At 40.9% G+C, this 21,102-nt stretch overlaps 1 protein-coding gene across 1 annotated transcript in view; it reads left to right on the top strand.

Annotated features, from left to right (window-relative positions):
* Positions 1–21,102, top strand: part of CORO2A (coronin 2A) — a 51,273-nt gene that overhangs the window by 16,858 nt on the left and 13,313 nt on the right. The window contains exons 2-7 of the mRNA XM_036738574.1: positions 1,106–1,222; positions 3,249–3,398; positions 4,049–4,228; positions 8,106–8,222; positions 15,139–15,243; positions 16,396–16,492. Of these exons, the coding sequence (XP_036594469.1) occupies positions 1,106–1,222; positions 3,249–3,398; positions 4,049–4,228; positions 8,106–8,222; positions 15,139–15,243; positions 16,396–16,492 (766 nt within the window). The remainder of the gene's footprint in view (positions 1–1,105; positions 1,223–3,248; positions 3,399–4,048; positions 4,229–8,105; positions 8,223–15,138; positions 15,244–16,395; positions 16,493–21,102) is intronic.

Here is a 21,102-nt window from a genome sequence, read left to right on the forward strand (position 1 = left end):
CTCATTTCTGAGATATAAATCCTTACACTGAAAATTTAATTATTGGCTCTCATGGGCCCGTAGGAACTGGCCGTAGTGTACACCTGGAATGACTTTCCCGTTCAGACCTCACCTGGCAATCTGTTTATATAAACTGTGTATGCTTTTGTAATATAAACTATCTCTTCTGCAGTATGTATGCCATATGTAAATAATATACATAGCTATATACTAAATATATAAACTATTTATGGTTTATTTGTACTTCTATAATATAAACTTTCTCTCTGTAGCATGTCTACCATACATAAATAGTATATACATCTACACACTAAATATAGAAACTAAAGTTTATTTGTATTTCTGTGTAACGTGCATGCTATATGTAAGTAGTATATATGTCTATATGCTAGCTATATAAACTACTTATAGTTTATTTAGGCTTCTGTAATATAAATTCTTATTTCAATTAGCGTAATATCTGTTTGTATCTTAGCCCCCTGCCAATGTATAAGCTTCATAAGATCGAGTCTTATCTGAACTTGCTGTGTCCCTGAGCGCAGCATCCTTTACACAGTAGACCCTTAAAGCCAGCACGGTTGATGCTCTAAAGTTTCCAAAGCGCTATACGTGTATTATCTATGTAGTGTGTATGTGTCTAGGCATATATATGTTATCACCTTTGAGACTCACAACAATCCTGTGAGGAAGGTTCTATCATCATCCCCATTGTATAGAGAGGGAGACTGAAGCTGAGAAAGGTTGTAACTGGCCCAGGGTCACACAGCTTGTGTCTAAGGCAGAATTTTGAACTCAGATCGTCTGGCTCTAAATCCAACACTCTTACCCCCTGTGCCATCTAGCTGTCCGGTAATGTCTGCGGTGTGGATGAATGGCCTGTGCAATCCCTTACAGCTCTAGGGTTCTGGGTTGCTGAGTTCCAACTAAGCACATTCTCAGTGTTCTAAAAGCCTATGAACAATCTCACTGCCGAAGCAAAACCATCCATCCTGTTGAAACTCCACTCTCCAAAGTTATGTGATAAGGTCTATGGAGATACTCTCTTGTACATGTGGATTACACGCAGCCCAACTCACAAAGATTTCTTCTGTCATTTCTTCTGCAGACAGGAAAGCTCGATCCACATTACCCAAAGGTCTGTGGCCACAAAGGCAACGTTTTGGACATCAAGTGGAACCCTTTTGATGATTTTGTAATAGCCTCCTGTTCTGAAGATGCCACGGTAAATTCTCACCTTTCTGCATCCCACTCTCCCAACACATCTGTGGGAAATGAAAATCAATCCACCTTTAATGTCATACCTGTATCCCTAAGTGCCCCATCTCTCCTGAAAACACCAGCAGAGACAATCTTAAGTAAGTAGAAATCATTCACTGAGAAGATAGTTGGAATGAGGAAGAATAAAGTGGCCTTCATAGTGTTTCTGTGCTTGTTTCTGGCACTCTTAATAACTTCATCTGAAAATGGGGTTAAATAGTGACTCGGACCCTGAAGCTATTTTTAGAAACTTACTGCACTGCTGGGAAGTAGCATGGCGTAGTAGATGGAGCTGGCATCAAAGCTAAGAAGACCTAGGTTCAAATCCCACTTCTGACACAGACTGGCAGTGTGACCCTGGACATGTCACATAACTTTTTAGTACTCTAGGCAACTATAAGTCCCAGAGAAGGTACAAGCCTGTACTAGTGGGAGAGGTTCCTCACCAGGGAACTCCATATATCAATGAATCATAGGTTCACTTCCTATCACTAACTATATCAATAAGTTAAAACTGAACCTTAAAGTGAAAAAAAAATTATTAAAAATATGGAAAGCATTCCAAAAGGCATAACTACTGCATTTGAAAGTTTCTAAGATACAGAACAACAAAAATTCCCGTACCTGATATCCAGTCTCTATATCCAAATGTCCTCCCTCCTACCCATCCTACCTGTCCTTTAAAGACCAGCCCAAAGACCTGATCTCCTTAGTCTGTGGGCTCCTTAACCTGTCTATCTCCAGTAGATGTCAATTAAATTTCGTATTTACCCTTCTCCCTGCCTAAACTGATTTTAACATGACTTTCCCAGCTCATCCTTTATGTTATTATCAAATCACTAATGAGTATATTCTGCCATCAACTCTGTCTGTACAGTTCTAATTTAGTAGCAGAAGTATGCACAAAAATTACTGGCAGGAAATAGCTCTGAGTGGATGTCCTGAAATGATTTACAGACCCATTTAGCCTTGATGAGGGCTAGACTGTACTAATGGAATTCCCTCTGGGCCTGATCTTGCAGGGAATTATTCCCTTAGAAATAGAGTCAACATGTAAAACCAATGAGCTCTTTGGGGTCACAGAGGTACCATGGGCTAAGTTGCCTCTTTCACTGAACCACCAGCCCGTAGCTGCCCGAGCAATCATTTCTTCATTGATAAAGGAATCTATAGCCACTCCCATGTTAGTGGCAGTGACTTTCCTTCTCTCTCCCTTGAAAAAGGATTTGGATCTGGGAGTAAGCATCTATACCACACAAAATGGCACTTTCCTTAATTCTGGAGGCAGGTGTTTTGTCATCTAAAGTGGCCAACTGGCACTCATTCATTTTAGATCCAGGTGTTATCCCTGGCATCATTCTTCACCTAGCAGGCTTCAAAAAATTCTTGCCAAATTGAATTGTACTTTCTATCTCCAAAAAAAAAGGATTGTAGATATCTATGAAATGTGTAGAATAGAATGTAGAAATAACTGAAATATAATCCTGATTTCTGTGATTAAGGCAGACAGACCTTGAATGAGGCACCCAGATGATGTTTTTAACTTAAGCATTTATTCAGCCTCTTTCAATGTATTCATGTAGTCTTCCATAGGGTCTTCATAACTAGTCTTCTAGAGACCATCCAGACAAGGGCAATCCCAGAATGAGACCCAGCTTCACTCCAAAAGAGAAATCCCCTCCCCCAGGCCTGCTTTGTTAAAACTGTGGTATCTTGGGAAAGGGGAGGAGTGGAGGAGGGAGCAGGAGAATGGAGCATGAGACATTGAAGAGTACCTTGCACAGCGAGGAAACTGGTTCGCCATCCTCAAGAGTGTGAGTGCTGGTCTGCCTGAACTCTGGGCTAGTGGAGAGCCTTGGTGCCTGTCCAGTCTTTTATAATTCACAAGATGTCCTGCCAGTGTTGGGGATGGTTGTCAATGATGAGGTATCTCCCAAATGATTAGCTTTTAGCTTTTATAAAACGTATTGTTTTGTCCTGCCTGCTACTAGATTAAGATATGGGATATTCCAAAGCAGTTGCTGTCAAGAAACATCACTGTCTCAAGGAAGGAGCTGCTCGGTCATGCGCGGAGGGTTGGACTCCTGGAATGGCACCCAACTGCTGCTAATATTCTCTTTAGCACTGGTTATGATTATAAGGTTAGTCAATTTGAAGGAAAATGCCACTGGGGCAAGATGCCTCTCCCTAGTCTTTGCCTGGGGACCTTTATCCCATGCATCATTCATTTCTAAATATCCAAATGTCAAGTACAGGATAGATGAGGGAAGTCTAAAGAGAAAGGAAAGTAAAATATTTATATATGTGGGTATAAATAGACGCATGTAATATATGTGTGTATAGGAACTTACTGGAACCATGTCTTGCTACACAGATGTTTCAATGTGTCCAGAAAAATCCACTAGAATTATAGGACTTGCATTCAAATTCTAACTCTTTCTACTATTTATGTGATCCTGGGCAAGTCACTTACCGTGTCTGGACCTCATTTTCCTCATCTGTAAAATGAGGAAGTTGGGCCAGAGGACCCCCTTTTCAGTGCTAAATCTGTGGTCTTTTTGTTTTATTTCTTCCATCACTCCAGCCTCTGAATTTTATGTTTACTTCAGAACAATGGAACCAAATACCTTACCCAGCCCATTTCCAGATGATTCCACATGGGACTACCATGTTTCACTACTTTGTTGAATACTTACAGTATGTCTGCCATGTCCTGTGTGTGTGTTCATTGTCAGGTGAGTGAATGAGATGGGGCCAAAGATGCTAAGAGTTTCGTTTCTCTATTCTCTAGTTAATGATATGGAACCTTGACACAAAAGAGCCTGTAATTGTGAACCCAGTGAAGATAATTGACTTTCACCAAGATGTGATCCTCTCCATGTCGTTCAACACAGATGGCAGCCTGCTCGCAACCACCTGTAAGGACAGAAAGATAAGGATTTTTGACCCCCGCGCAGGAACAGTCCTACAGGTGCAATATGCAACATTATGCTTTTCAATAAGATAAATGTCTTACTGGTTTTTTCTCTCCGTAAGGACTGGTGAGAGGACAAATGGCATAAAAGCATATGATGAAGTCACATTAATTCAGACCAGACCATCATGTCTGGTCTCTCATCATAGATTTATGCAATAATTTGGTCAGAGGCTAGACTGAAATTTATATTTGGGCTCTCTATGAAAAACATGTTTGCTAGGCAAATGAATAATGCAAACAGGATTGCAAGAAGGAAAGCTTAGCCTTGAGAACAAACTGTTTCCAAGCATTCATTTGCATATAGAGAGATGATGTGGCCTTGTGGATAGAATGACATAGAGAGGCTTTAGAATATAGAAGAGCCGGATTTAAGTCCTGCCTCTGAAACATGAGGGAGAGGTGATCCTGGCCAAATCACATAACCTATCAGCACTCTAGGCCATTCTCTGAGACTACAAGCTGCAAAGGAGGCACCAATTTGCATTAGTAGAGGGAGTTCACTATACCGATGAAAAGACAGGTCTAGTCCCGATCCCTTTCCTATTTACATAGAGATAGGTGGTGCAGTGAATACAGTGCCAGACCTAGATTTGGGAAGACTCATCTTTGTGCCCCAGACACTTGCCAGCTGTGTGACCTTGGGCAAGTCACTTAACCCTGTTTGCCTCAGTTTGCTCATCTGTAAAATGAGCTAGAGAAGGAAATAAACCACTCCAGGGTCTTTGCCAAGAAAATCTCAAATGGGGTCACAAAGAGTTGAACATGACTGAAACGATTGAATAGCAAGAGATAAACTGATTACAAATTATTCTTCTCTTATAGTTAAAAAGATCTTTTAAAAAAACTAGAATCTGAAGTTCAGTGGAAGCATTTTATTTCTTACTTGGGCCAGGGGTTGGGTTCTGGTCCTTTGCTTACCTGCTTCACAATCTCTGTTTCAAAATGAGAGCTCACCACTGAGCTTGGTGCTACTGCCTGAAGCTGGACTATCTAAACAATGGCACCGTTCCAGAGTGTGTTCTGTTTCTCTCTCTTCCTCTTAAGAACATGTTGTTCTCTGCTTCCTCCTCTTTCATCTGGTGATGCACAAATACAGCCTTTTGGTGGCTGAGAGGTTTTGATGTTCCAAACAGATACCGTCTCTTCTGCAAGAAGACCATCACATAATGAGATGATAGCCTGAAGCACCTAAATACCAAAGCAGGGACCCTGGACATGCTTCGTTAGGGCAGGAACAAGCAAAAGTTCTTTCATTTTTTTCTCTCATCCACTTTCATCTTTATTTATGCTACATTGTAAGTTGTTTTCCCATTTGCAAGGTGAATGACCCTGTTAAGGAACTTTCTTTCATTTTTCTGCAACTTTCTAATTGAAATTGCTTCATGTTCTTAAAAATAATAAAACTGCATTTCATTTTTAAGTCTATAATTCACATTTATTCATTTAAACCGACTCCCCCCATGCATATATCCCCAAGGTGTAGTTAGTACAATTTGGTAGGATGGCTACGTGGCACAGTGGATAGAGGGCTGAGTCTGGAGTAAGGAAGACACATCTTCCTGAGTTCAAATCTGGCCTCAGACACTTCCTAGCTCTGTGACCACAGGCAAGTCACTTAACCCTGTTTGCCTCAGTTTCCTCATCTGTAGAATAAGCTAGAGAAGAAAATGGCAAATCACTCCAGTACACAAAGAGTCGGACACGACTAAAAAGCAACAGAACAACCATAGAAATTAGCAAAGTTTTATTCTCCTAATGAAGTCATTGAGCTCAGTCCTGGGTGCCACATCTTAAGCAGGACCTTGATGGAGTGGATAGACTACATCCAGAAGAGTGGAAACAAGATGGTGAGGGGACTCAAAGCCATGTCATACAGGGACCAATCGAAGCAGCTTAGGGATATTTAGCCCAAAGAAATGATATGTGCTTTTTGTCTTCAAGTATCTGAAGAACTGTCATGTAGAAGAGGGACTGATTTGTTCTCCTTGGCTGGAGTGAGCAGAAAAAGCAAGAAGGCATAGAAATTACAAAGACTGATTTCTATTTGATATAAGGAAGTCCTAACTTTTAGATCTACCCGAAAGGACAGACTGAGGTGCTGAGAAAAGCTGGAAGATCAGTCATATTGGATCTCGTTGAGGATGGTATGAATTTAATGGGCTCCAAGAGCAGTCTTGCTCTGCAGTTCTATTATTCTGTCTGTATCAAAACTTAGAAGATAATAATCTAAAAATGCCAAATTTACCTTTATTTTTCATTTGTACAGTACTTCATATACCAAAAAAATTTCATGTCTATTAACATAGAATCAAAAACCCTTTACTTTGGAGTCTTAGAAGTAGGAGTCTTAGAAATCATATATTTTAAATCTTTCATTTTGCAAAAGAGAAAATTGAAGCCTGGAGAGAAGTGATTTGTCCAGTTTGGGGAAGGAAGTGAAAATTTTCCCTACTCTGAAGGCTCAACTCCCAAAAGGCCATCTTTATTGTTATATTCTGAGGTTTTTTCTCTTTACTGCCCTTCATTGAAGTCTTCCTCCGATGGCTCATTGTACTCTAGAGATGACCCTGAGTTCTTGAGGGCTACATTGTCACAATTCAAGCCATGACAATGTCTTTCAAGCAGAAATGACCTTAAGTACATGTTCGGTGATTGACTGTATAAGATTAATAGGTAATCTTTGTTATAATAGAAAGAGAGAGGGAAGGGCAAGAGATACAGGGGAAAATGTAGGTAATATAAAAATATAGAATATATATATGTATACAAATATAAAATAAAAATATGAAAACATAGTATACCAAATTGTTTTTGAAAAGCATAATTGCTTACATTCAAATGTCAAGCTTTGAAAAGTACTTTATATAAATTATCTCATATTACCTTTACCTCATTCCTGTGGCTGCTGTTACAGATGAAAACACTGAGACTGAGAGAAGGTAAATGATTTTTCCAGTGTCTGGGGAAGGATTCAAACCCAGGGGTTCCTAACTCCAAGTCTGGTACTTTATCCACTATTCCACACTAACTCATATACACCATTTGAAGATTACCTAGCAAAGTTTAGAGAGCCGTAAATTTGGGTGATAAATCTTTGAGTGACAGTAACCCTCCAAGACCTCACATGGGATCTAGGAAGAGATAGAGGGGTTATTGTCTACACCGATTAACAGAATACTTACAACAATTAAATCACAGAAGCATAAAGTATAAATCATTTTTGTGATTTTCCATTTCTTCTTTCTTACAAATCTAAGACAACCTGTTTATGTCTGTAAGCCACTATTTTGCACAAAATATGAAGATATTTAGCAGAGCTTCTCAACCATTTGGAGTTCTGATATCCTAGCATTGTTGGAACGATTCCTGCCTCCCAACACTGTGGTCGAGGAGGTTGTGTTTCAGGTAGGGGTTGGACTCAGCTGACCCTGAGGTTCCTCCCACTCTAGGATTCCATGAATCCTGAAGAGCAACGCATGTACACCTAATGCTTAAAAACAACTTGAGTTTAAAAATAACTTAATTTCCCATCACTACTATTTATCATCTCTAAGCCAGTTTCATGACCTGTATTAGGAAATTTCTGGACAGAGTTTGTAATAGTTCTAGTTTTATTCTCATTCAGACTCTCTCCACCTTCATGTTCATGGATTTCCATATACTTTGTTAACTCCTTAAGCTTCCTCAAGCAATTCTCAGAGAATAATCACACAGAGGATCTTCAGGAATCATCATATAGAGAAACTCTTTACCAGAATATTCCACAAAGTTATAAACTCAATCCTTCCCACCACTTTTTTTAAAGAGGGGGGAAATCGCTGATCCACTCAGATTATGTCCTCATGCTCATATACTATGTGTCTTCTTCTAGGAAGCAAACTACAAGTCTCACAGAGCCAACAAAGTGCTGTTTCTAGGAAACATGAAAAAACTGCTGTCCACTGGAACGTCCAGATGGAACAACAGGCAAATTGCACTATGGAATGAGGTGAGTGGGTCAACTTTCAAAGCGTAGAGTCAGAGCAAGGACCAGGCTGGGACTCCTTAGACCTGTCTCATTCCTCTTTTTATGTCATTTGTTGCTTTCCACTCAGATTCATTCCTTTGTTGACTCTAACCCCAACCCTAATTCTACTTCTTCTTTTCTCTCTCCCCTTCTCCTGCTCAGTCACCTCTTCCCTACCAAGTAGACAGAGGATCAAGGGAGATTGAAGCCAGACAATTGGCTTGTTCCCTTCACCTTAGCTTAGGCTCAGGGTGGCAAGAAGAGTAGCCATGAACTGCCTATTAGAAAGGGAATTTCCCTCTCCTCCAGTGAATACTCAAGTTGTATACCTAAGGCTATATCTCTGTATGGCTACACATGGTCCTTCACTGTGTGTGTTTATGTATGTATGCATATGTGTGTGTGTGTGAGTATATCTGTGATAGTGTCCATGTCCTAGTTTAAGGGAAATAAATGCAATGAAACCCTTTCCTCCTCCTGGGGAAAGGATAAATACCTAGGGTATAGTATAACATATACACGGTTATGTTCAGAAGCACACATCTGAATTCATGGAATAAAAGTCTGTGTTACAATGACATATTACTGTAATTCCACTATTTGTATTAGCAACCACACTGGCACACGGGGCGGGCTGCTAGCACAAGTTCTTGACCTGCTTTTCTAAAGGAAAGACAGCTTCAAAGGGGTTAGTAATCTTACTTTAATTCAACAGAACAAGCAGAGAGACACGGAGAAATTAGCACAGAGACTGATGAGTGATCCAATAGACAGGGCTGCAGCCGTCTTAGTAATCTTGCTACATACTTTAACATTTACATGCATCACCAGACTAGAGGATCACCAACATCTGAGTAGCTGGGGGGGTGCAGGGGACTCCTTAACGAAAGGCTACCCAGAGCCCTGTCCAGAAAATCAAAGGTCCTTCCCATGTGCAAGCCCCCAAGGCGAAAGATCAATTCCCAAATTATACAGGCTCAGAGCCAGAAGGCACCAGAGCCTACGTGACTCAGTACCTGATTGGCTCAGTGCCATCAGGTGAGAAAGCCTATATGACTCAGTACCTGATTGGCAAGGCAAAATACCTGGGAACAGGAGATTGTTATGGCTGTGGAGCCTAGAAAACTAGTGCTTACACCGTTTTATGTATTTCTTCAAATGGTTCTAAAAACTTTACCATATCTTATTAGAAACTTTACCATATCTTACTAAAAACCTTACCATATCTTACTAGGCTTAATATATTTGAGTGATCACAAACTATTTCTCAGTGCAGTTTTATAGTTGAGGCCTCAAGCATGCCATTAGGGTTATAAAGCAGAGCCTCAGAATAAGGACTCTATCATAAATTCATCTGGGATGGCCTCTGGAAGACCATTCCGTGAATGGCCTTATACCAAACATGGCCCTTACAGAAAACTAACTCTCTGCCAATCAGTCAATGAGCATTTATTTTAAACACCTACTGTGTGCCAGGTACTGTGCTAAGTGCCAAGGATATAAAGAAAGGCAAAAGCCAATCCCTACTCTCAAGGAGCTCCCAAATGGGGGAGACAACATATAAACAACTATGTATAGACAAGCTATAGAGGATAAGTTGCAAATAATCAACAAAGGGAAATATTTACATTTACATGCATCACCAGATCAGGGGAGGACCAACATCTGAGTAGCTGGGGGGAGGTGGGGGGGAGGGGGAGTCCTTATATAAAATAAATGCAATGAAACCCTTTTCTCATCCTGGTACCTGGGGAAAGGATAAATACCTAGGGTATACATATATATACATACATACATACATACATACATACATACATACATATATATATATATGGTTGTGTTCAGAAGAATACATCTGAATTCATAGAATAAAAATCTGTGTTACAATGACATATTGCTGTAGTTCCACTAACTAGCACACAGGTTGGACTATGGATTTAGGACTGCATGATTAAGGGGGATCAGGAAAGTAGGCTTTTAACTGGACTTTAACAAAGTCAGGGGAAGGCAGGAAGTAGAGATGAAGAGGAAACGCTCCCTGGCTTTTACCCTGACTCAATGTAGATCAAGCCAGCTGCTTCCCCTGGCCATGGTGCTGACAGCTTTCCTTAAAATTCACTTGATTTGAAATTAGGGCACCAAGCCTTATAATAGGTCTCAGAATATATGATGGTGACTACAAAATATATCTTAATAAATCAAATTTGTTAAACACATACTATGTGCCAGTGGGGATACCAGTGCAAAGAATGAAATAGTTTCACTTGCATAGAGCTTTCATTCTAAAGGAGGAGACAAGTACATATGTAAGTACATCCTAATGGAGGAGACGATAGTTACATATAAAGGTATATACAGCACACATATGAAATGAATAAATACAGATAAACACAAAGTGGTTAGCCACAAGATAGTTTGGGAGGGAGGGCAACAGAGGTTGAGAGATTCAGGAAAGGCTTCATGCAGGAGATGGGGCTGAGGTAAAAAGGCAGATAAATAAAAAAAAGGAGTGAAACAAGAAAATAAAGAGGAGGAGATTGTGCTCATCTGTGGGTCAGACATGAAGAGTGACTCAGACCTATTCACACATACAGACACAAATACACAAACACACTTGTGCTGGAGCTCTAGGTCTATATGCATCCTCATAGTACTCCCCTCCCCCTTCGCCCCCCCCCCCGCCCCCACCATGTAGAGACTACAAGAGACTAGACACTGTGCATTCCAATGTCTTAGAATTTATCTAGTCTTGCTATCACCATTCCCAAATGCTAGAATAGTGGGAGAAGCAGAGGACTTGATCAGGATACCCCACCCCAAGCAACAGATTTCCCATCCCTCAGCCCAGTTGATATAATAGGAAGTATTGGGCGGTTAGTGTCTTAAACAGAGGCAAAGAAGCATTTTCACTTTATGACCCCTTTAAGAGGTGTGAAGAAATTCTCTTTGATAAGGTTAGAAGGCAGTTAGCTATTGGCTAGCCGAGGATCAACCGTATTCTTGTGGCCCTTTAACAAAAGGTTATACTCAGTAAGCCAGTTACTCAGTAAAGGAAAGCTTTAGAGAGTGTGCTCCCTAGGAATAGAGAAGAAACCCAGCCTAGGAAGAAGAACCCATCTCTTGAGAGGGGATCATTCCTTGATACTGAAGTGGAGAAGGGATTTCTCTCCTTCTTCCCTTGTCTTCCCCCACTCTGCTGTCACTGGCTGTGATATCTTACACTTGCCCAATTGGAGATACAGAATTCAGGATGGAGCAGAAAGAAAAAGAATCAACGCAGGAAATGGCCTAGAGGAATGTGACCTCTTGCAGCAGAGAAGAAAGCCAGCTATGGATTCAAAAGAGGATTCTGGCAGATGGTAGTTGAGCTGCAAAGAAGAAGAAGAACAGAGAGCCAAGCTGACTGACCTTCCCAGTAGAGACACTGTGCCCAGCGGGGAGTGGTGTGAGGATGCCATAAGATGAGGAAAGATATTGGGGCCCCACAAAATCAAGGGTATGAGTGGCCTTGGCCACTTGTGTCCACTACGTGTGTACCTCACTACCAGCATGCTCTGATTATGTGTCTACTACACCTACTGACATCACATGTATTTCTGATCACTATGTATCAGGTTTATGGGGAAAGTATTTTTAGCCACTGTTCTTACTATACCACTTAAGTAAATGCCTTTGCTTCAAACAAATTGTACCTATTGGTTGATTCTTAAAGATACACACAGCAATGGAGGCTTGGAAGCTATAGTTTTGGGACTGCAAACCCGCAGAATTCTTTGAACCTTAGTTGTAGTCATACACCCAGGGACCCAACCCATGAATGTGAGTGTCAGTTTGGGTGCTACACTAGTATCCCCCCTTGGATGTTGGCACAAGCACCCAGACTCACTGAACCACATGTTTCTAACCATCTGTGTAGATAAGAGATGCCTGCCTCAGCCTGACCCTAGAAACTTCTTCCCATGCTTCCATAGCTTAAATCTAATTGACTCCAAACACAGAATTGGGACCTAGGGCTAGGAGGTAGATTTGGTACCCAAATTCCCCAAAATTTACCCTCACATTGCCTAGCAAACTCTTAAATTCCTAAACACTGCCAAACACGTAAGCTAATACTTACAACACTTCTATACAGACCTCTCTCTCTCTCTCTCACTCATTCCTCAGACTCACTCGAACCAAAGACTCACTCTTCCAACATCTTCCTATATTTCAAACTATATTTTATCCCAAACTCTATCCAAGGTCTGTCTTTCTAACAGTCCTACTCCACTGATTACTAGGATCAGGAGGACAACTCCCTGACATTCCTGTATGGCCCAGAGCATAATTCACCACTATGGACTGCTTTGAACCCTCTTCACTCTGGCTATACAGCTGCTACCTCTTCAGAGTCACAGAATGTCAGAGTTGGAAGAGACCTCAGATGCCAACTCTTATTGTTCCAGCCAATACCTTTACAAATCCCTTCTATCATATTTCCAACAGTCATTCAGTCTTTGCTTGAAGACCACTAGTAATGGAGAATGCTGAGGCAGCCCCTTCCTCCTCTGGAAAGCTTTAATTATCCAGAAGGCTTCTCCCCCTTATATCAAGCTTAGTCTTTCTATCATTGCTCTTGGTTTCGACCTGTGGAGCCCACCATTAAGTCCCTCTCTCTTTCTCCCCTCCCTCTACTTTCATGTTGTGAATTCAACATACTGGATTAAGAAGGTGAACTTCTCTCCTTCCATAATGTTCCATCAGTTCTTCCTGCTTATTCTACGCCTTCAGCCCCAGACCACAGACTCTTTCTCTTGTTTCCACCATTGCTCTTCAGCCATCTTCAGGAGCTATCCACCGCCAGCCTAAAACTGCTCCTTTATAATAGCTTTAAGGTTTGCAAAACGGTTTTCTTATATTATGTCCTTTGGTTCTTGCAACAACCCTGTGAGGCAGGTGTAAGTTCTGTTTTGATTCTGTGTGTGTTCTTTAAGTATTCCCTCCACCCCAGAAGGTTTAGCTTTGCTGGCAGGCAAACCTAGAGCTTTCCTCAGTCATTTCTTCCTGCCAAGCTCTATATGAAGTCACCTGTTCTGGATTATAGCCTCCCTGATCCAACCCTTGAAGTTCTTTTCCAGTACATGAATACAACTGGACACAACTCTCTCTTGGACATAGGCTCTCAGTGTTAGGAAGAATCAAAGAGATACATCAATCTGATTTCTCTGAGCCTGGTCATGAGATGAACATTTTCCAGGTCCTTCATTAACATGGAGGGTGAACTGCCTATGCCAACATAAAAAGTGCCAGGGCTCTGTACAGTCAAAACAAGGACCCAGGCCAACTCAAAAATGGCTGAACTCTGGGATTTGTAGACCTTGGCTTGGCCCCTCCTGGTCATCTTTGCCACTGGTGAATCCCAACTAAAGCCCATCCCTAAAAGCACCGAGCTAAAGGCTCTATACTAAGTCACATGAACTCCAAACAAGGTAGCCTTCCTGAGATATTCGATTCTATTTCTCCTGGATCACCATCCAGAAAATGTTCCAGAGGCTCTGCCCTTTCCAGATTGAGTATTCCTAAATGTGATTCTGTCCCCATAGGCAAAGGGAATGGAGGGTTATGCATTATTTGTTGAGCTTGATCAATGAAGACAAATGATACTAACCATTTCAGACCCAACCCTCTTTTTCCTCAGTAAGAGAACGCTCCAAAAAATAGTCAAGATACTTGCCCCAAACTTACCATTTCCTGTCTCTTTTATGCTAACACATAGTTTCTTTGGCTGTACAAACCAGGACTCACTTTCATTTTTAGATTTTGTAATTTCCCTAGCACTTCAAATAAGACCAGCCCAATGGTTCACACAAGACCTACTGATATAGTGCCCAAGCATCCATGTATATATAGAGCAAGTTTTTGCTGTAAGTTTTGCTTACTCAAATTAAATCAGATTACTATGATAGAGAGCTTTCTTAAGCCATTCCTTTTTTTCCCCACCTACCAGTGATCACTGAGCTTTGCTTTCCCCTTTTATCCCTCTTGTATATCTTTTCCTTCCTACAATACCCCAGCTCTAAGGATTAACCCATTTCTGCTTTTATTTCATGAGATTTTGACAGGGATAAAGTCTTTCTTCTTTCCCCTCCAACCCAGCCACTCTCATTACTGTTTTGAAATGTAGGATACAGTTCTGAGGAAATCGTTGATGTAATTATGCTTTGGGGAATATGCTTTGGTTGGGAGTGCCAAGGATCCAGCCTCACCATGGGAGATCCATGATGCAGAAGGCAGCACCCATCGTTTTTGAAGATTCTTCCAAACTGGGAATAAGTTGTTTGGCTATTCTTAGAGGAACAATGTGGAATCATAGAAAATACACTGGCCTAGTAATTTAAAAATCTAAGTATATCTACTATATGACCTTGGGAAAATCACTTCACTTATTAGGGTTTGAGTTTCCTCATCTATGAAAGTGATGGGGTTGGACTAGAGGATCTCTCAAGAGGATCTACCTTCCAGATCTAATGTTCTGTGACTCTGTGGATTCACTAAGATGACTATTACAACATTAGACCAACGAAAGGTGTTTTGTGGTAGTGTTTCCCACACTGCCGATCCTAGGAAAAATGTTACTGGTCTGCCATACTTTTTACTACCAAAGGTCTTTATTTCTTAAAATTTATTAACTTAAAGACTGACTCCTTCTTTTCGTCTTTATTTTTACTTCTCCCTGGCTACCAAGCCATCCTCCTTGGCCCTATGAATCTTGTCTATTGATGCTGCAAATGAGGGAACCGTTAGTCACAGAGAATTCAGAAGTTTTCCTGGTACATGGTATAACCTGGGCTGGGGTACGTTGGTTTACAACTAAACAAGTAACTGAATGGCCTTTTTTTGTTTCTTCTTCCCTGAACAGGAAGACCTTTCTGTGCCTTTAATTGAAGAGGACCTAGATGGCTCTTCCGGTGTATTGTTCCCCTTCTATGATTCAGATACCAATATGCTCTATGTGGTGGGCAAGGTAAGCTTTGCGACTACAAGAACAAAAACTACGGCAATAATACAGTAGTTGAGTTCTTAGGTGGGGGAGGGGGGAATATGAAATTGAGTACTGACTTCTTTATTTCATCTTTGACCTGAGGCTATAAATGTTTTTAGAAGAGAAATTTAAAAAAAAATTAATGGAGATACATTTTAAACCTCAAGCTTTTAAACTGATTGCTATGCTTTATCAGTATGTATAACCAATCTCTGAAGTAAATGCAGATCATAATGTCTAGATACCTTTATATAGAACTTTCATGAGTTACTGGGATGAAAATTATCCATGACTCGGGTTCAGCTACCTATGGCCTCTCTGAACTTAGCCAGAGTTTTCCTTGGACATCAGATACATGGCCCATTGCAAGGAACCACACCTCCCCCCTCCAAAAAAGGCATTTCTAGCTTGGTAGGATACAGCTTCCTGCTGATATTGCTTCCAGGGTCACATCCGTGCCATCATGAGTTGTAGAGTAAGAGATTCATAGGCTGAGAGAGACAGTATGGTGGAGTGGAAAGTGGAGTAGAGTGGGTATGGATTCAGAAGACCTGGGTTCAAATTCTACCTCAGACACTTACTACCTATATGACCTTGGATAAGTCACTTAAATTCTCTAAATTTCATTTTCCTCCCTTGTAAGCTGAGGGTGCTCAGCTAGATGACTTCTAAGATCCCTTCCAGCTCAAAAATCTTTGATCCTATTATCTGAACTTTAAAAGATGTTTCAACCTCAAAAAAATGGTGACAGCTCCTTACTTTCCCTTTTGTTATCTGCTATTACACACACACACACACACACACACACACCCTCTACCACAACTATTCTCCTATCTCTGAAATGCAAGCTCTAGGGAAAGGAAAAGATACCTAAAAACTTGGAAGCAACTACTTTTTTTGTTAAATGGAGCAATACCTGGTCTCTGCCCAAAAAGAGTAAGGTCTACTGAGAAATAAAAGTGGGAATGGAAAATAAAAGGGTTTTTAATTCTTTATTGTTTCAGTTTTACGATTTTCCTCGGCATTTTAGTTTTCACTTGAACATAAAAATAAATGGAATTGCTTTATTCATAGTGTTCCAGGCCAAATGAGAAACCAACCTATCTCCTTGTTCCTTTCTGTTCTCTTTCACAGGGTGATGGGAACATTCGGTACTATGAAATTAGTGCAGACAAACCACACTTGAACTATCTTACAGAGTATCGTTCGTATCTCCCTCAAAAGGGAATCGGTGAGTATGAAAGAGGCACACACTTCCTAGGGTACGTGACTTTCTGTTTGGATCGGTGGTGCAGACTTGATTCACTGACTTTCAAAGCAGTACTTACCTCTTAAGAAGCATGTACCTGGAGTGGTCTTGTATCGTCTCCAGGCTAAACACCATCGTCATCATCATTATTATTAAGAAGCTCAGAACACACAGTTTGAAGTGATAGTGCACGGGACAACTTTGTGAGGATACTTCAGGTGTGAGGTGTAAATCATAAAATAATCCCATGATAAGAGAATAAATAAGAGAACAAGGTTATAAAGTTTAATCCCCTTTATTTTATAAATAGGGAACCTGAGTCCCAGGGAAATAATATGACTTACAAATGGACATAAATCGATGGAATCACAGAATCTCAAAGTTAGGGGGCGTCTCCAAGTCTCTCCAGTACAACATGTATGTGAAGCTTGAGTTCTCTCTTCCCAATCCCTAACAAACAGCCGTCCAGCCTCTGATTGTATGTCTTCAGTGACGGGGAATCCACTACTTCACACAAGGCAGTCTTATTATTAGAACAGGGACTAGACACGATTCCACAGATAGAGGAAATTTCCACATGAGGAAATTCCCCCTCCCAAGGCATTTTGGCAGCGTCTTTGGAATGTATAACCTTATAGATTTGCCAGGGGTACGGAGAGGTTGAGTGATTTGCCCAGTCACACAGCCAGAATGTATCAGAGGCAGAAACTGAACCCAGGCCTTTGTGGCTTCAAGGCCAGATCTTGGGGGGGGCCCCTGTGCCGTGAGTTCTTCCATCATTTGGCCAGCTCTAAATGTGAGAAAGTTCTTCCTTCTACTTAGCTGAAATCTACCTACTTATAACTTCCCAGTTCTAACCTATAGAGTCACATAAACTAGGTCTCATTTCTATTCCCTATTCAGGTATTTGAAGATAGCAATATCCTTACACAGATACATACTCCGGTATATTCTTCTCCAGCCTAAACATCTCCAGGTTTTGTTTTTTTTGTTTGTTTTTTTTTGTTAAATGGAGCAATACCTGGTCTCTACCCTAAAAAGAGTAAGGACTACTGAGAAACAAGAGTGGGAATGGAAAATAAAAGGTTTTTATTTTAAATCTAGACCTGCCCTGTTGTGTAAATGCCCCTCTTAAAATGTAATACCATACACTAAACACAGTATTTCACCTTTTATCTATATTGGGCAGGGGATAGATCACTAGGGCTGGAATCAGGAAGAACTGAGTTCAAATATGGCCTTAGACACTTAGTAGCTGTGTGATTCTGGGCAGGTCACTTAACCTCTGTTTGCCTTAGTTTCCCATCTGTAAAATGGGAATAAATATAGCATCTACCTCCAAGATTTGTATGGGAATCAAGTGAGATAATAATTGTAAAATACTTGGCATGGTGTCTGACACATGGTAAGTGCCACATAAGTGTTAGCTATGATTATTATCATTTATCGTTATTATCTGGACAGCGCAGGATCGAGGAGGCCATTGCTTCCCTTTTCTCTAGATAACCTGAAGAGCTAGTTAGTGGCAGACCTAGGAGTCCCTGATTCCTAGCCCAGTGCTTTTTCCACTAAATCTCTGCAGCCTCCCGTGGCAGCTCAGACAATGGAATTTTAAATGGATAACTATTGCCTCTGCAAAGTAGACCTTCAGGCTCAGTAGGGTTGATAATTAACTAGGAATTTGACCATAGATTGACATAAAAAGATATGCATGGAAAATAATTACTTTAATGTTTTCTCCTACTATCCCAGTGCTTTCACATTATCTTGGTTTCTCACTCTTCTCTGATCCCACTACCTTAGGCTCTGAAATTTTTTGACCCTTTTCCCTTGAACATTTATCTATCCCGTGTCTCAGTCTCTCAGGGCCCTGGGCTCCTTGTCCAGTAATCCTGGTGGGTATGAATTGGTACTAACAGGTTAATTCTTTATCCTCCTAGATAACATATGAATTGAGTTTGGACCTCAGAATACATTTTCCTATGAAAACAATATTTCCCTCGTGGCTAGGCTCTCGGGACAAGCTACGAGGGCCTTTTTAATCTACTGTTTTTCAATACCTCAATGATCTTGTTGATACAGGTGCACCTTCCTGGGTGCCACACACGCTCATTCCGTGTAATTCTTGTCCATACCCCCCATAAATCCTTTGTTGAGGATCTAGCCAATGGGCCAAAGGCTTTCTGCTAGGTCTTCTAACATTCTCTGGGTATAAGACGCAGTCTGTTCATTGGTTTTCCCTCACTCTCAGTACATGGCCAGCTCACTTCCTTTTCCAATTCTATAATCCCTGAATAATATTTTTACGCCATTTCTTGCAGAGAGGTCATCCCTGATATATTCTATAACCTCCTTTCGCTGTAAATATGTAAGCAGAATGGCCTTTGTTTTCTTTGAGTGACTCAGTTTATCTCATTGAGCCTTTCTGGGTGCTGGGCCCCAGGCCTAGAGCCCTGTTAGGTGTGGAACCTTGGTGGGGCCCAAGGTAAGGCTAACTCTGGGGAGGGCCTAGTTTACATGTCTGGGACAGCAGAGGCTTTTAGACCACGTGGGTTTAGGTCCACCTCTTTGTGACTATTCATGGGGCTGGCTGAGGGGAGGTGTTGACTCCAGAGCCATGCCCTATTGGGTGTTAACCTAGTCTACATGGATGTGAACCTACCAGGGTCCTAGGGGGAGGGGCCCACTCAAGAACCAATCGGCTCTGGTCATTCAGGCGACGCTTTGATGATGTCAAAAACTCTGTAAGAGGAGAGAATACAGCTTGAAGGTCCCTTGTAGCTGCATGTATTGAGTTATATGATTCTCAAATCTGCTTTAGTGACACATTATTAGAGGACAACCTTTAAGACCGCATTTTGCATTACTGAGTCAAATGCTTTAAAAAGTAACAAACAAGGAACGCCAAGGGATCTTGTGGACTGTACCTTTTAGTCAGTTGTCTAACTGAAGATGCAATCTTTGATAATGAATAATTTGCAAAAGCCTGCTTCTTTCCTTCTCTCTCTTTTTTTCCCTCCAAGGGCATCCTTAATATGCTTGTAGAGAGGCAGTGTGATGTCATAAATAAAGTGTTAGACCTACAGTCAGAAAGACATATATTCAAATCTTGCTACAGACACTTAACTAGCAGTGTGACCTTGGACAAGTTATTTAACCTTTTTTGTTTTGCTTTCTTCATCTACGAAATGAGGGGATTGAACTCAGTGACCCCAAAGGTCCCTTCCAGATTTACATCTGTGATCCTGGGATGATTCTTATAAAAATGAGCAGATAAGAATATGAATCAGGCGTCTTAATGACCACTTTTTGGTAATAATGCCAATTCACAATTTTTTCCCCAGTTCTTCCATATTGGACCTTCTTTATAGATATCTTGAAAATCTTTCTCTCAGTGACTTCAGAATGACTTTGTCTGCAGTCTGTGCATCTTCTCTTGTACGTGGTCTGGTCCCATAGTATATAGACCATATATGTCTACAATATAGCTACAATATACTGTATATTTGTAATAAAAAGAGAAGCTGCCATGTACTTTGCAGTACTAGTCACTGAGAACAGAAACGATATTAAATAAGAAGCAAGTTTCCTTATTTACCTTGAATGCTGGTTCTTGAAGAAAAGCAGATTTAATCAGTGAAAGATGAGAGAACAGATCTGAGAGATTTGGGGGGAGAATCTGAAGGAGATCTCTCAATACTTTTGAAGGCTTTAAAGAGTAAGAGAGGAATTTGCATTAGGCAACAGGGCAGCTCTGTGTAAGCTTCCCCCTTTTGATTGTAAGCTCCTGGAGGACAGGGGCTGTCTTTTGCCTCTTTTTGTATCCCCAGCATGTAGCACATTTCTGTGGTCATTCAGTTGTTTTTCAGACATGTCCAGCACTTCATTACCCCATTTGGGGTTTTCTTAGCAAATATACTGGAGTGCTTTGCCATTTCCTTCTCCAGCTCATTTTGCAGATAAGGAAACTGAGGCCAAGTGGGTTAAGTGACTTTCCCACCATCACACAGCTAGTAAGTGTCTGAGGCTAGATTTGAACTTAAGAAGAGGAATCTTCCTGACTCCAGGCCCTGCACCACCTAGCTGCCCCAGCTGGCACATAGTAGGCACTTTGAAAATATTTATTGATTGGAAAAAAAATAGAAAGAGCTTAAAATTTCTGTAAAATGTAAGAGATTCAAGTGGATGGATGAGAAATAGCCAGGGCAAAATAAACTGCTTTGGGAAAACCAGGAGGGACTCACAGAGGGATTGGACCTAGCAGTTCCCACATTGACCATAAGGTGGCGCTATCAAACAGGCTTATAGGCTTTATAACTGAAAAAGAGAATTATCACATTAAGAGCTAGAATGAATCATAAAGACAACCCAGTCAAAAGCACCCTTGTTTTAGAGATGAAGAAACAGTTCTAGGAGGTAAAATCACTCACCTGTAGTCAATTGATAGATTATAAACAGCAGAAGGAGAATTCAAATTCAAGTCTTTTGACTCCAGATCTATTCTTTTTATTGGGACACACTGTAGTTATCCCCCTTCCACATTGCAGGGATTAGGGGAGCCCCCCTGTCCCTGCCATGATCTGGAAAATCCA

This window comes from Trichosurus vulpecula, chromosome 9 (genome assembly GCF_011100635.1).
Source record: "Trichosurus vulpecula isolate mTriVul1 chromosome 9, mTriVul1.pri, whole genome shotgun sequence".
NCBI classification, from domain to species: domain Eukaryota; kingdom Metazoa; phylum Chordata; class Mammalia; order Diprotodontia; family Phalangeridae; genus Trichosurus; species Trichosurus vulpecula.